The 15526-nt window shown below is 49.8% G+C and overlaps 2 protein-coding genes across 3 annotated transcripts in view; one reads left to right on the top strand and one right to left on the bottom strand.

Moving 5' to 3' along the window:
* CUNH9orf85 (chromosome unknown C9orf85 homolog) overlaps positions 1-4422 on the bottom strand; it is a 30680-nt gene extending 26258 nt beyond the window's left edge. Inside the window, exon 1 of one of the 2 annotated variants that reach the window (XM_073652704.1) lies at positions 4228-4422. In XM_073652704.1, the coding sequence (XP_073508805.1) occupies positions 4228-4329 (102 nt within the window). In that variant the 5' untranslated portion in view covers positions 4330-4422. The remainder of the gene's footprint in view (positions 1-4227) is intronic. The other variant, XM_073652694.1, reaches the window with a different exon arrangement.
* Positions 4423-4615: 193 nt separating this feature from the next.
* ABHD17B (abhydrolase domain containing 17B, depalmitoylase) overlaps positions 4616-15526 on the top strand; it is a 32682-nt gene continuing 21771 nt past the window's right edge. Inside the window, exon 1 of the mRNA XM_073670417.1 lies at positions 4616-5065. The gene's annotated coding sequence lies outside the window, so the exon portion shown is untranslated. The remainder of the gene's footprint in view (positions 5066-15526) is intronic.

Genomic DNA, 15526 nt, shown 5'->3' with positions numbered 1-15526 from the left:
CGACCAAATCAATGTAACAGCGAGCTGTTAATCTTGCTATGCACCATGATAGGCTTTGACAGCGGTGGAGTGAGGTCAATTTCACCTGCGGTACAGAATGGAGGACTACGCACCATTCTTCTAATCCGCCTATCTGTATGTGCAGAGGTTCAAATCCGTGCACCTCTTTTGGTCATTCCAGTTTGGTGTTAAACAGTGCGTACATCTCGGTCTATGTGCGTTGCAATCTGCCAGAGTGGTAGAATTCTTGAAAAGAAAGATCTTATCTATTAGCTGTGACAAGTGGCGATAATTGGCACACTGATGACCTGGAGGCATCGCACAATCATCCCACAAGACTTGATATCATACATATCTTGAAGAGACGAGCAAATGGATTTGCAGGACCCTGCTCTGGCGGCTACATTAATAGTCTGTGGCTACTGGACATGAGCCCTGCGATCCGCCTTCTATCTGTTGTAATACCTGCCATTTCTTCTAACTGGTAGGCCGAGGGCATTGTCATGCATGCGTCACGCCACAATGATGTTGTCGTGCTGGGTCTGCAAAAGATGTGCTGGGGATTCTGGCAGGTATTATTGTGAGAAAATTAGTATATTAGTTGCTTGCTTTGGGATGGGTGGGGGATTCAGAGATGGATAGATTGAAATAGACGACAAATATAACATTCACACACCTAGACTACTTTGAAGCTGCCCATCGCACACATCTAAGGCTCGGGAAGTTGTATCGTTTACACTATGCCTTTGAAGTCTTTTTTCCAGTGTAGGATTTTTCAGAGGATGACATGCACAGTGGTGAACAATAGACTAAAATCACTAGGAAAGGTCTATCAGTTCTCATGTACAGATAGATATATACACACATACACACATCAAGATTAATCTGCCCCAAGAAATTAATTTAGAGGGAAACTGTCAGTAATGTGCAAGCAGCGGTACTGAAGAATAGGGCAGTGTAGAACATTATGAAGGATATCTTGTATGGTGTCATCTGCTTAGCAGTAGCAATGAAATGAAGCTTTTATTGCTATATTAATAAGTAAAATAGGCTTGCAAGTGCACTGGTATCCAAGCACACGAAGACAGCACCACCCCCGCCTCTTGATTGGCAATGGAGACAAAGAATCTGCGGCATAACGTCACTTCTGCTCTCCATTGACTATCAGGTAGTGTGCCAAAGACTGCAAGTGCACCGAGATGCCTACCCATTCACTTGTGGGGCTAACTTTCACATCAATAAAAAAAACAAAAAAATAAATAATTTCAGCCCAATGGTGTCATAAAAGGTATCCTTAACAAAGATTAAACTCTGCAGGGGTAATGTTACTGTCTCATCACAATGCAGATGCGACAGAAATGGGAAACCGCAGAAATGTTTTCACATAAATGTGAACATCCATTTCTCTCGAGTTGAGAAATACCCATATCGAAGGCCTAATAGTGGCCCTAATCTGCTGTCTGACCAAAGGGCAGGGCCTGGAAGTGTAAAGGAGTAGCCTAGGGCTTCCAGGACACCATTTGCAGGATTAGTTGAAGAAAACCATATGATGCTAGAAGAGGCTCTACACTGTGTGAACAAAAGAAACCCCACAAAAGTGGCCTTATTTTGAAATATACCTCCTTAAACCCCTCAACGAGTATTATCAGTCATTATCCCAATATTTTTTAACACCGGATTCAGGGATAACCTGGTTTGAAAATACACATATTTTCATAATTGTGTCTATTAGACTTAGAGGATGTATTTTTCAGACACCGAACATGTGGATACAGAAAGACAAACATTTATTGGGTTATTTTTTTTAATCAGAAATACCCCCAAAGCACATCTGCTGCCTGAATACATGAATGGGTCTGCAGTTGAAGACGCAACAAGGGAATTTTGAAGCTTTATCCATCAAAAAAAAAAAAACACCCACCGAAAATGGCACCATTCTGAGAACTATGGTACATCCCTCAAGATGTTTATTCTGGAGTTTAGCTAGTATGATGATGGCATCGGTCTGCTATTCTTAAAGGGAACCCATCAGCTGATTCACGGTGTCTGAGCCACGGGCAGCATGAATCAGACACTGGCAATATTATTGCAGCTGGGAATGATTTACTCTGAAGTGCTGCAGCATTTCGGAGAACACATACTATGGAAAGCCGTCTGTGGACGATAGGTCTCTGATGATTAGTCAGAGGAAAGCCTTGGCAGCTTCTCCTCGCCCCACTCCCCAAGACGGACAGATCTCTCCCTATACACAGCACACACGGAGAGACTACTCAGAATCCCTGGTCGGCTTTTAATGTAATGAACCATGGGAGTTGTCTATCATATATATATGTTGGCATTATGACATCTTGTTTTCTTATATAAAGAAGGACCCTCACCATACAGGATAGCATTCAGAAGGGCTTTTTGGAGGTAAATGTATATTTACGCACTGTACCACCATCAGATTTTCTTCTCACCAGGCATTTGAATAGGGGTACACTCATATACCAATTATAAAGTTACACTTTGCACCCTTGATCAGAGAGTGAAGGTGGTCCCATACAGTCCTTCCAGTTGTGGTTACATGGTTCCCATGGTGAGAACATACCAGGGTTTTTTTTGTTTGTTTATAAGGTCTATATTCAGAACCAGCCCCCCAATATTTTGGCACTACTGATGGGACGCCACCTGCAAAATAATGGGTTTGCGGCATTGAGTGGCTGGGCATTATGTTGTGGCATAGTATGGCCATACTGCAGAATCCGCACATTATATATATTATTACTTAGTGATAAAGTGGTGTACAGTTAATAGCAGCAGACCAAGTAGCCACTATAGGGCCCGATGCCAGCGCCGGGCCCCTGTGCCCGGCATCACACTTTCAACTGTATTGGCATCCTGGATGAGATTACAGTTGAAAGCAATGATGTAAAGGGAGCTGTCAGCTGACGCTCCCTCCTCCATCATTCTCCCTGTGTGTCTGATGTCATCACTACATCGCGCCATCTGTGCCAAGATGTGCTTCAGACCACATGCTGCAGAGACCGGATCAGCAGGAGATCAGGGAGAAGTGAGTATTTTTTTCTTTTTTTAATTAATGAGCACTTTATGTGGTCCATCAACCTGTTTGGAAGGTTATTTGGAGGGGCCAACATACTGTTTAGCTGGCCATTTGGGGGGACCATCATATTGTTTAGAGGGCTATTTGAGGGGCCATCATACTATTTGGAGGGTCCACTACACTATGTGGAGGGCTGTGTGGGGTCCCATACACTGTACGGAGCAGGGTTGTGGAGTCAGTAAGCCAAACCTCCGACTCCTCAATTTCCATGACTCCGACTCCCTCATACATGGCTCATGTTTAAGTGATAAATTTACTGTAGCACAAATTCATCTCAGCTAAAAGTCTAGACCCTTAGATCAGGAATAGGACAGACATTTATAGGCCATTTCATAACTTTCCCAAATTCCCATGAAAAAAATATCCCCCCCAAACTGCATTGAACCACTGTACCCAATTTATTATATAGTTTAGGAGTTGAAGTCGGTCCATCTTATACCGACTCCACAGCCCTGGTGCGGAGTGCTGTGTGGGGTCCGCTACACTGCGCGGAGGGCCATTATATTGTTTGGAGGGCAATGTGGGTGTCATTATATAGTGTATACGTGCCATTATACAGAGTGGACAATCGTGTGGGGTCCGCCATACCGCGCGATCAATCGTGTGGGGTCCGCCATACCGTGCGATCAATCGTGTGGGGTCCGCCATACCGCGCGATCAATCGTGTGGGGTCCGCCATACCGCGCGATCAATCGTGTGGGGTCCGCCATACAGCGCGGACAATCGTGTGGGGTCCGCCATACCGCGTTGGGGTCACTGTGGCAGTATCTTACTGTGTTTGGGGGGTACTATACTGTATGGGGGCCATGAGAGGAGTATTTTAGTGCACGGGAACACTAAGGAGCTTCAATAGGAGCAGAACTACTTTTCATGGGCAGTAAAGTTCTGAGATATTCTCTTCTGTGACACCGCCCACATATATATATATATTTCTTATTAGGCCTTTTCCTATGGGGCCCCATGATTTCCACGTCCGCCCCTGTGCCTACCAGATGCGCGCTCCTGGTGGGCACCACTAACTCTACAGCACCCAGCTTGTAGATGTGTACAGAGCTCTGTGGAGTGGAGGTGTGGAGCAGGGCCCTGGCGGCAGCCATGGCCACACACTGCGGAGCGCTTCCCACCTTGGTCTTGGAGCTGCTGTCATACTTGTCGTTCTTGTAAACCGTCACGTTCCGGTGTTTCTGCGGCCGGGAGCGCTGCACATTTCCCATCTGAGAACTCATGCTGAAAGATTGTCCCACTCAGGATGCCGTAGTCACGGTTCCTATGGAATGGAAGCCTCCGTTATTGGCTAGTCACTTACTAGTGAGCGCTATGCTATTGGACTGGACACCTGTCCGTCATGCTGACGACAAAGCCCGCCTCCTCAGTATAGAAGTATGTTTTAGCAAACCATCACAGTCAGGGCGCTTTATGATTGGATGACAAGACAGAACACTAATGATCTCATTGGTTGGATTCATACTGTGACGTAACTTTTCTCACGTTCTAATTGGCTATGACAGGCGCTAGTGCCCCGCCCACCAATAATAGCAAAGGCATCAGCAGCGCCTGGGGACTCCTCCCCGCACTCCCCCCGGGTCACTCGGTGCTGAGTCTTACTGCTATCAGTGCGGAGTTCCGTGTGCTTCACTGCGGCAGCGCCTGTGCGGGAAATCGCGGGGGTGCCTTGTGTCCTCACTACGGGGGGTGAAGACGTCGTCGCACTGCAGCTGTCACCTTTACGGGCGACACCGCACAGCGAGCTCCTTGTTGACCTGCGGCGCCGGCGGGACGGGCAGAAGATCGCATGTCAGCGGCAAAGCGCCAGCGCTCCGGGGTATGACGCATAGCGGCGAGCTACAAGGAAGACTGCAGTGACGTCATTGTGTGAGTGGCGTGACGTCACGCGGAGACCCCCGTGAGCGGACTACAGGCCTGAGCCGTGATCGCACCAGCCGCTGTCCCCGCACTCCGCAGGTCAGTATTGTGCTGCCCCTAGTGGCGATATCCGACAGGCAGGCGGTCTGTCCAGTGCCTGCTGGGAGCCCCTCATATATAAGCCGGGGGGCACACGGTCTGGTGACGGCTGGTTACTGAGAGTTGGCTGCAAACTTTGTCACCAGTCATTCGTGATTACAGGTGGCTCTACTGCTCCCTGTTATCAGCCAAGTCCGTGTAGATCATTCTCCCCCATCATGTGAATATTAGCAGCTGGTCTTACAAGGTTCTGTGTCATATACCCCTATATATGAGGTGTATGCATCTGTATAGTGCTGACATATACCGCGGCACTCTCCTGGTCAGGTTCTATAGAATCTATTGATCTCAGCTGTGTCCTCTGGAGCAAGGAGGTAATAAGACATTAGGGAATTGCCATGTGTGTGGCTGTCTGCGATCTGCAGGCGGGTACTGTGTAACTGCCCCGCGTGTGTGTGGCGGCCTGCGATCTGCAGGCGGGTACTGTGTAACTGCCCCGCGTGTGTGTGGCGGCCTGCGATCTGCAGGCGGGTACTGTGTAACTGCCCCGCGTGTGTGTGGCGGCCTGGGATCTGCAGGCGGGTACTGTGTGTGTGTGGCGGCCTGGGATCTGCAGGCGGGTCCTGTGTGTGTGTGTGGCGGCCTGGGATCTGCAGGCGGGTCCTGTGTGTGTGTGTGGCGGCCTGGGATCTGCAGGCGGGTCCTGTGTGTGTGTGTGGCGGCCTGGGATCTGCAGGCGGGTCCTGTGTGTGTGTGTGTGTGGCGGCCTGGGATCTGCAGGCGGGTCCTGTGTGTGTGTGTGTGTGTGTGTGTGTGTGTGTGTGTGTGTGTGTGTGTGTGGCGGCCTGGGATCTGCAGGCGGGTCCTGTGTGTGTGTGTGTGTGGCGGCCTGGGATCTGCAGGCGGGTCCTGTGTGTGTGTGTGTGGCGGCCTGGGATCTGCAGGCGGGTCCTGTGTGTGTGTGTGTGTGGCGGCCTGGGATCTGCAGGCGGGTCCTGTGTGTGTGTGTGTGTGGCGGCCTGGGATCTGCAGGCGGGTCCTGTGTGTGTGTGTGTGTGTGTGTGTGTGTGTGTGTGTGGCGGCCTGGGATCTGCAGGCGGGTCCTGTGTGTGTGTGTGTGTGTGTGTGTGTGTGTGTGGCGGCCTGGGATCTGCAGGCGGGTCCTGTGTGTGTGTGTGTGTGGCGGCCTGGGATCTGCAGGCGGGTCCTGTGTGTGTGTGTGTGTGTGTGGCGGCCTGGGATCTGCAGGCGGGTCCTGTGTGTGTGTGTGTGTGTGTGGCGGCCTGGGATCTGCAGGCGGGTCCTGTGTGTGTGTGTGTGTGTGTGTGTGTGTGGCGGCCTGGGATCTGCAGGCGGGTCCTGTGTGTGTGTGTGTGTGTGGCGGCCTGGGATCTGCAGGCGGGTCCTGTGTGTGTGTGTGTGTGGCGGCCTGGGATCTGCAGGCGGGTCCTGTGTGTGTGTGGCGGCCTGGGATCTGCAGGCGGGTCCTGTGTGTGTGTGTGTGTGTGTGTGTGTGGCGGCCTGGGATCTGCAGGCGGGTCCTGTGTGTGTGTGTGTGTGTGTGTGTGTGTGTGGCGGCCTGGGATCTGCAGGCGGGTCCTGTGTGTGTGTGTGGCGGCCTGGGATCTGCAGGCGGGTCCTGTGTGTGTGTGGCGGCCTGGGATCTGCAGGCGGGTCCTGTGTGTGTGTGTGTGTGTGTGTGTGTGTGGCGGCCTGGGATCTGCAGGCGGGTCCTGTGTGTGTGTGTGGCGGCCTGGGATCTGCAGGCGGGTCCTGTGTGTGTGTGGCGGCCTGGGATCTGCAGGCGGGTCCTGTGTGTGTGTGTGTGTGTGTGTGTGGCGGCCTGGGATCTGCAGGCGGGTCCTGTGTGTGTGTGTGTGTGTGGCGGCCTGGGATATGCAGGCGGGTCCTGTGTGTGTGTGTGTGTGTGTGGCGGCCTGGGATCTGCAGGCGGGTCCTGTGTGTGTGGCGGCCTGGGATCTGCAGGCGGGTCCTGTGTGTGTGTGGCGGCCTGGGATCTGCAGGCGGGTCCTGTGTGTGTGTGGCGGCCTGGGATCTGCAGGCGGGTCCTGTGTGTGTGTGGCGGCCTGGGATCTGCAGGCGGGTCCTGTGTGTGTGTGGCGGCCTGGGATCTGCAGGCGGGTCCTGTGTGTGTGGCGGCCTGGGATCTGCAGGCGGGTCGTGTGTGTGTGTGTGTGTGGCGGCCTGGGATCTGCAGGCGGGTCCTGTGTGTGTGTGTGTGTGTGTGTGTGTGTGTGGCGGCCTGGGATCTGCAGGCGGGTCCTGTGTGTGTGTGTGGCGGCCTGGGATCTGCAGGCGGGTCCTGTGTGTGTGTGGCGGCCTGGGATCTGCAGGCGGGTCCTGTGTGTGTGTGTGTGTGTGTGTGTGTGTGGCGGCCTGGGATCTGCAGGCGGGTCCTGTGTGTGTGTGTGGCGGCCTGGGATCTGCAGGCGGGTCCTGTGTGTGTGTGGCGGCCTGGGATCTGCAGGCGGGTCCTGTGTGTGTGTGTGTGTGTGTGTGTGGCGGCCTGGGATCTGCAGGCGGGTCCTGTGTGTGTGTGTGTGTGTGGCGGCCTGGGATATGCAGGCGGGTCCTGTGTGTGTGTGTGTGTGTGTGGCGGCCTGGGATCTGCAGGCGGGTCCTGTGTGTGTGGCGGCCTGGGATCTGCAGGCGGGTCCTGTGTGTGTGTGGCGGCCTGGGATCTGCAGGCGGGTCCTGTGTGTGTGTGGCGGCCTGGGATCTGCAGGCGGGTCCTGTGTGTGTGTGGCGGCCTGGGATCTGCAGGCGGGTCCTGTGTGTGTGTGGCGGCCTGGGATCTGCAGGCGGGTCCTGTGTGTGTGGCGGCCTGGGATCTGCAGGCGGGTCGTGTGTGTGTGTGTGTGTGGCGGCCTGGGATCTGCAGGCGGGTCCTGTGTGTGTGTGTGTGTGTGTGTGTGTGGCGGCCTGGGATCTGCAGGCGGGTCCTGTGTGTGTGTGGCGGCCTGGGATCTGCAGGCGGGTCCTGTGTAATTGCCTGCCCCGCGTGTGTGTGGCGGCCTGGGATCTGCAGGCGGGTCCTGTGTGTGTGTGTGGCGGCCTGGGATCTGCAGGCGGGTCCTGTGTAATTGCCTGCCCCGCGTGTGTGTGGCGGCCTGGGATCTGCAGGCGGGTCCTGTGTGTGTGTGGCGGCCTGGGATCTGCAGGCGGGTCCTGTGTCTCCTGGTATAAGTCTTTTCTGCAGGGCCAGACACAATGGACGGTATTGTGACCCTGGGCAGCAGAGACAGTGTTTGTTCCCCTGGATCAGCCTGTGCCTTGGTCCCAGTATCCCCGGTTGGCTCCTTTGTATTCCCCCTCCCCCGCACCTAGTCCTGGGAATGGTTTGTAGAGAGGGTCTCACCAGAGTGCTCTTTGTCATGTAAAGTGTCAGCATACAACATGGTTGCTGTAGGATCTGTGCTTGTCAGAGTTTGGGAATGTCATCGGGCGCTGCAGAATTTGGGTTCCCCCATGTGACCAGTGGCTCCTCTCCAGTGAAGCTCTGCATTTGTCTTTGAGGTTGCTTCAGGTCAGGCCAACTTCTATTCTACAGTGTGATCACAAATCACTGCCAGCCTCTAATTGTACAGCGTTCTTAACCCTTCGCACCACAATTAGGGCTTTCCCCATTCCAGCACAGATTACATAAAACAATGCATGGATTAGCTGGGATTAAAGTCCCTTGTTTTCTTCCAGCATATTGCTCAGCTCTGAAGTATCTCGGCCCCCTTCCCCCATGGAGCTTCTGGTATTAGTATCCATGGATTGGGATGAGGGGGCGGACTTGGTAGGCACAGGCTGATCCACCCTCTCATGTCCGGAGCACATCTTGTAGGACATGTTCTACAATTAGAGACCAGTGGCTGGAATTCCTGAGGTCACATGACTGTATGCAGCTGCCATGTGACGCTGCTGACATGGGACAAGCCGAGGATCGTGGCGTGCCTGTAAAGATCACTAATGGCTTACTAGAATGTCTGCGTATGTGTAATTATAGTGTGCCGAATACTAATTGTATGGCTGGCATCTATGCCATGATGGGATTCCGCACTCCATATAGAAGGGCATTTCTAATGGTTCCTCTTTAACTGTGGCCTAGATGTCGCCAGTGATTGGCTGACAGTCGATATCGTGGCGATGCTGCCCTGTAGTAGTGCAGATATGGTGCCAGACACCCTGTATTGGCACATCAGAGTGCACCCCCCGTGTAGCAGCGGCATGGCTCACGCCATTCTCCTGCAAAGGACGTAATTTATGTGCGGTTTACGAACCGGTATCCCTTTATCTGACATTAAAGGAGTTCTCCATAAAGGAAATGTCATTATAAATGAATACCAGAAACTCCTAGTTAGTAAATCACAAGTGTCTTATCCAGGGACGTAATCGCTATAGAATTAGAATGGCCGCAAGTGCCAGTGAGCATGTGCAGCAGGGAGCTCCGCTGCTGTGACCTGGAGATACATATCTCATGTAATATCATACTACCTCCAAGTCACAGGTCAGGTGCCAGTGAGCATGTGCAGCAGGGAGCTCCGCTGCTGTGACCTGGAGATACATATCCCATGTAATATCATACTACCTCCAGGTCACAGGTCAGGTGCCAGTGAGCATGTGCAGCAGGGAGCTCCGCTGCTGTGACCTGGAGATACATATCCCATGTAATATCATACTACCTCCAGGTCACAGGTCAGGTGCCAGTGAGCATGTGCAGCAGGGAGCTCCGCTGCTGTGACCTGGAGATACATATCCCATGTAATATCATACTACCTCCAGGTCACAGGTCAGGTGCCAGTGAGCATGTGCAGCAGGGAGCTCCGCTGCTGTGACCTGGAGATGCATATACCATGTAATATCATACTACCTCCAGGTCACAGGTCAGGTGCCAGTGAGCATGTGCAGCAGGGAGCTCCGCTGCTGTGACCTGGAGATACATATCCCATGTAATATTGTACTACCTCCAGGTCACAGGTCAGGAGCCAGTGAGCATGTGCAGTAAGGAGCTCCGCTGCTGTGACCCGGAGATGCATATACCATGTAATATCGTACTACCTCCAGGTCACATCAGTGTAGCTCCTTACTTCACATGCTCACTGGCATCTGTCCTATCATTTTGGGATAGGTTTAACAAGACTGCATCCATGTTGGGGGAATTTTTGACATTTTGCTTTATGAATTTTTACATTGCTGGAGAATTCCTTAACAGAAAAAGGGACCATGACATAGTGGATATATAGTGCAGTCTTGCGTCATTCCTTCAATGTGATCAGGCCAGAAAAATTGCCGTTACCTGCTTATTAGTCCGTTCAGTGACGTATATGACCCTGCGTAGTGGCACACCGTCTGATGCTCGGATTTCCCCTCAGGAAAACAGGTGCAGCCTTTACTACGTACAGCGAAGACTATGTACCTGAGTCATGTGCACTGCAATGTGAATACTGGGAAATGATTCAGTTACTTTCTTCTGACCTTGTTTACTTGATGCAACTTTCCTTCTGGACCAAGGCTGTGGAGTCGGTAAGCCAAACCTCCGGACTCCTCAATCTCCACGACTCCGACTCCCTCATACATGGCTCCTGTTTAAGTGATAAATTTACTGTAGCACAGATTCATCTCAGCTAAAAGTCTAGGCCCTTAGATCAGGAATAGGACATTTCATAACTTTCCCAAATTCTTAGGAAAAAATATTCCCCACAAACTGCATTGAACTACTGAACCCAATTTATTATATATTTTAGGAGTTGGAGTTGGTCCATTTTATACCGACTCCACCAAAATGGACACTGACTCCACCTCTACAGCCGTGTTCTGGACCTTTATGCCATATCCGGCAGGACCTCACAAACTAACCCCTCTATTTTGTGATGGCCATACACCAGATGGTTGTCAGCTGGCATAGCTGACCAGTATTTCTCCTAGCTCCTAAGAGCAGTGTATTGGGAGCACATGATCAGGCATGCTGCAGAACCACATGCCTGCTCCTTCTTTCCTCCTGATGTGTATGGGCGTCCTAATGGTACACATTAGTCAGCTGATTTGTGTTTTCCCCCATACATCAGTGGAAATAAGGTGCGGATACGTTAAACTGCAGTGCCAACTTGTATCTAACCTATACCTTTACATAGTAGGACCAGTGTATAGGAAAATATACAAGTGCCGTGAAGATGTTCCCATCATTTTGAAATGTAACGTAAACCAATGCAACAGCATACCATTCTTAAAGGGGTTGTCCACTTTCAGAAACTCTTCCACATTTGCAGTTTATGTAAAAAAAACAACAACTCTGCTTTACTCCCCTTTCCCGAGTTCAGCACTTAGGCTATGTGCCCACGTAGCAGATTTGATGCAGAGCGTTTTTGCCTCTTTCTGGCAGAAAAAACGCATGCAGATTTGCATGCGTTTTTTCAAGCGATTTTGAGCATCACTTGGAAAAGTGCTTGATAAGTTGGTCACACAATATAAATCCATGCAACCGGCATGGATTTATAATGTGTGAACAATTGATGCTTTAAATGCAGCATCTATAGTAAAAAAAAAAAAAAAAAAAAAACCTGTATACTCACCTCTCCAGTCTGCTCCCGGCCACGTTCTCTCTCCTTGCCGTCCTTAAGTGTACTTTCAGGACCTGAGGTGACGTCATTTAGTCAGCTGATCGTCACGCGACCATCACCTGACCGCTGACGTCAGCGGTTGATTGACCATCAGGTGACTAAATGACGTCACCGCAGGTCCTGACAGTACACTGCAGGACGGCAAGGAGAGAGAACGTGGCCAGGAGCAGACCGGGGGCCGCCGGAGAGGTGAATATACAGGTTTTGTTTATTTTTAACTTTTTTATTTCTTTTTTTCACCGCGTGGTAGCCGGGATGAAGAGGAGTTGTAGTCTCCTCTTCATCCCTGGTACCACACGCATCGCGATTACGCTGCAAATTCGCGGCCATTAAATTTAATTGAGACGCTGCAAATCCACATATACCTGCGGGTTTGCTGCCTTTCAATGTTCCATAATGGCCGCGAATTTGCAGTGTAATCGCGGTAGAAATGGTCATGCTGCGTTTTGCAACACAATCCTCATAGACTGTAAGCTTGCGAGCAGGGCCCTCACTCCTTTCGATATGAGATATGCTTATTCTGTATTGTCTGTATATGTCCCCCCTAAAATTTGTAAAGTGCTGCGGAATATGTTGGCGCTATAAAAATAAAAACTATTATTATTAATGCGAATTCGGTGCGCATCATGTGCACAGCACATCCGAATTCACATTGCTTTGCATGGCAGACGGTTTTACAAGCGTTTTCGCAGCTGTCAAAATGCCGCAAAAACGTTATGTGGGCACATGGCCTTACTCTCTTCCACTGCTCCCGGTGTTGGGAATTCCTGGCCGCAGAACTAAGCTCAGTTGCTCTGTCTGAGTTGACAGCACACGCTGATCAGAGCCGCTGAGTTCACTGATTAGCTGCAGTGTTTGCTTTACACCAGCAATGCATACAATAGACACGGCTAGAAGACCCCGGGGAGACTGTTGGACACAGGGAAGGTGGGTAAGGAATGAATCACATGTACGTGTTTGTATCTTTTTTTTTTTTTTTTTTATAATGTATACAACAAGTACCCATTATAATATATGTTGCTGTTCACATGTTTGTGTTTTTCACAAACCATTTGTCCATGCAAAACTCAGACATGTCCGTTTTTTGTTTTTTTTTTTCTCTGGCATCATAGATGAAAAGTGCCAGTATAAGTATGGGTCCATGTAAAACACATAGAGCACACGGATGGCATCAGTGTGCTGCCCATGTTTAACATTGCAAAGGATAGAAAAAGCTTTAATTTATCAATCTATGAAAAACAAACACACTGATGGTAGGAAACGGACACGCGGGCGAGACACTGATGGTAGGAAACGGACACGCGGGCGAGACACTGATGGTAGGAAACGGACACGCGGGCGAGACACTGATGGTAGGAAACGGACACGCGGGCGAGACACTGATGGTAGGAAACGGACACGCGGGCCCTTTTGATCTCTATTGATGTCTTGAAACGTCTTATGCTGCTTGTTACAAAATGCAACTTGTGATCTAACTGGCTCCTCCAGTGTATAGCATTCAGTCCATCAGCTGCCTGTAGCCATTATTTCTGATATTGTTTCTGCGTTCTTGAGTTCTACTATGAGTGAATAGAAGCCTTTGTAGGTAGGGACTAGATATATGGCTGTGCTGGAGGCAAAATGAGTTTGTAGAAACATTAATGGCATTATTTGGGATGTTTGACGCCTACGTGTTTCAGGGTCAGACTGATCTCTTCCCCCTTAACCGTGCAGGACGGTACAGTTGATAGCGCTCATCACTCTGCAGGACATACTCTGTAACATGGCAATGTTGCACTGGCTTCTGTCACATGGATCCTGGATTCCTGTAGGCCCCTATGTCCTACTGGTGCCTAGTGTGCTGCCGATCTACCTCTTGTGCTCCTAGGACATGGATGGTAAGTCTGGCCCTGAAACATGTAGGTGTCAGACATCCTGAATAAAGCCACTGGTGTTTCTGCATTCTTTAGGTATTCTTTTATTTCGCCTACTGCACAGATTGTATCTATTCCTGATCTTTGAAGACTTGCACGGCACGAAGATGAGGCCTTCACTTTGCATGTACAGGACAGAGCAGCAGCAGGACCATTAACTTGCACCTGCTGAGGTGTGTTGTGTTCTCAACATGGGACCACTGCAAGGGGAACTCGCTCCCTCACCCCTTCCCAAAATTCAATACAGTGTTGCCTTTATAAGTGTTTTTTCCCATTGTAGGTTTACATAGAACATGGTCACACCAGTGCTGCACTACAGGCTTAGATTCACAGGAATTTTATATTTTTTTCCACCTTGCTCCTCTATTCAGGTAAGTGCTGCTGGCTCCCAAGAGTCTCTGGATCCCAGAAACTCACTCAGCTTTTATGCACACACACTGATTACAAGCAAACACGTCACAGGTGAGGATGTTACCTTTAGTAGCCATTCTATTCTGTGCATGTTATCAGGCCAAAATCACCAGGGTATGTGAACTTTTGATCAGGGTAATTTGGATGTTTTTGGTTGTCATTAAGATTTAAAAAGAGAAAACACAGTAGTTTGACAATAAATGGCTTCACCCAACCAATAACCATGAGTGGAGAAAAAGATTTTTTGTTATCATTCACTGAAACAAGGCCAAGAATGAAAAAATTCTGCCGGGGTATGTAAACTTTTGAGCACAACTGTATATACATCATACACACACTGCAAATGATAATTATATGGCCATCCGAATGAAGGGTTTGACGAGTGTAAACCCTTGACCGTGGCATCTTCTGTCAGGGATTAGTTCAGTGTAGCTAATCTGTTGTGCAGTCCCTAAGCAAGGCTGACATGTAACTGGATCAGGGCTTTTGGTTTTATTTGTGCTTCCTCCAGTCCCATATGATCCATAATTAATTTTTAGACCCTCTTGTAGCACTACATAGGCTTGTAATAGTAACGCTATGGTAATGCTGCGTCATGGCCTTCCGGCCCTGCATACACTGTGCTATCAGACGGCCGCTCTGCTATTTGTAAGGCTCACTTGTCTCTTCCCAGTGAGGCCGTACGTGGTGCAGCAGGACACTGAGCCCCTGCCTAAGCCTTTCTTTCAGAAGCCTAGCACAATGCAGACTCTGCATTCATTGATCTGCTGCATGGTAATGTACACCCGGTGCTACAGATACAGCCAGCATTGGCCTGTAAGTGCTGTATAAGGAAGGTAAAATCCGGTGCCACGTGCAATAAATCCTTTTATTCCAAAATTAAAAATCACATGTCCCTAGGAGGGGAACTGTTGTTCCCTTCCTAGAGACATGTTGTGATTTTTAATTTTGGAATAAAAGGATTTATCACATGTGGCACCGGATTTTACCTTCCTTATATATCCTTGCAAATGTATGCTGGACACTAATCCGTGAGCCTGGGATTCCTGTGAGTATCAGGTGATATCAGCTAATTATCTTTTTTCAGTCTGTAAGTGCTGTACCTGCACTCGCACAGTTGTGACTTGGGCGCACCGCTACCTGCCATGCTGAGGTTTATTACTGCTTTGATCTTGGCTTTGAATAAACATCTTTTGAAGTTTGTTAGCTAATTTCTTGCCCTTACAAGCAAAAGTAGGGACATAAAAATAAAACTGCTGAGCTGGTGCTCTGCCATATGCATAGCAGCATCAATAAACTTTAAAGGTAACTTTCTGAAGTTTTCAAACCAGCTTGTCCTTATGCTGCTGTTTTAAAGAGTTGTCCCATTTCAACTAACTTTAGCCCATAGTCTTAGTGATCATGTATGGGGGGAAAAACAGAGCTTTACTTGCCCTCCTGGGTTCCACTGCTGTTCCTGTCTGATTGGCTGTAGCGTTGACGTTACGTTGACAGCACTGCCACCAATCTCT

Source organism: Phyllobates terribilis, unplaced genomic scaffold, assembly GCF_046119375.1.
Source record: "Phyllobates terribilis strain yellow unplaced genomic scaffold, ASM4611937v1 Scaffold_1__5_contigs__length_1240528914, whole genome shotgun sequence".
NCBI lineage: Eukaryota > Metazoa > Chordata > Amphibia > Anura > Dendrobatidae > Phyllobates > Phyllobates terribilis.
The sequence above is the reverse complement of the archived record's forward strand: the minus strand, read 5'-3'. Positions and strand labels throughout refer to the sequence as shown.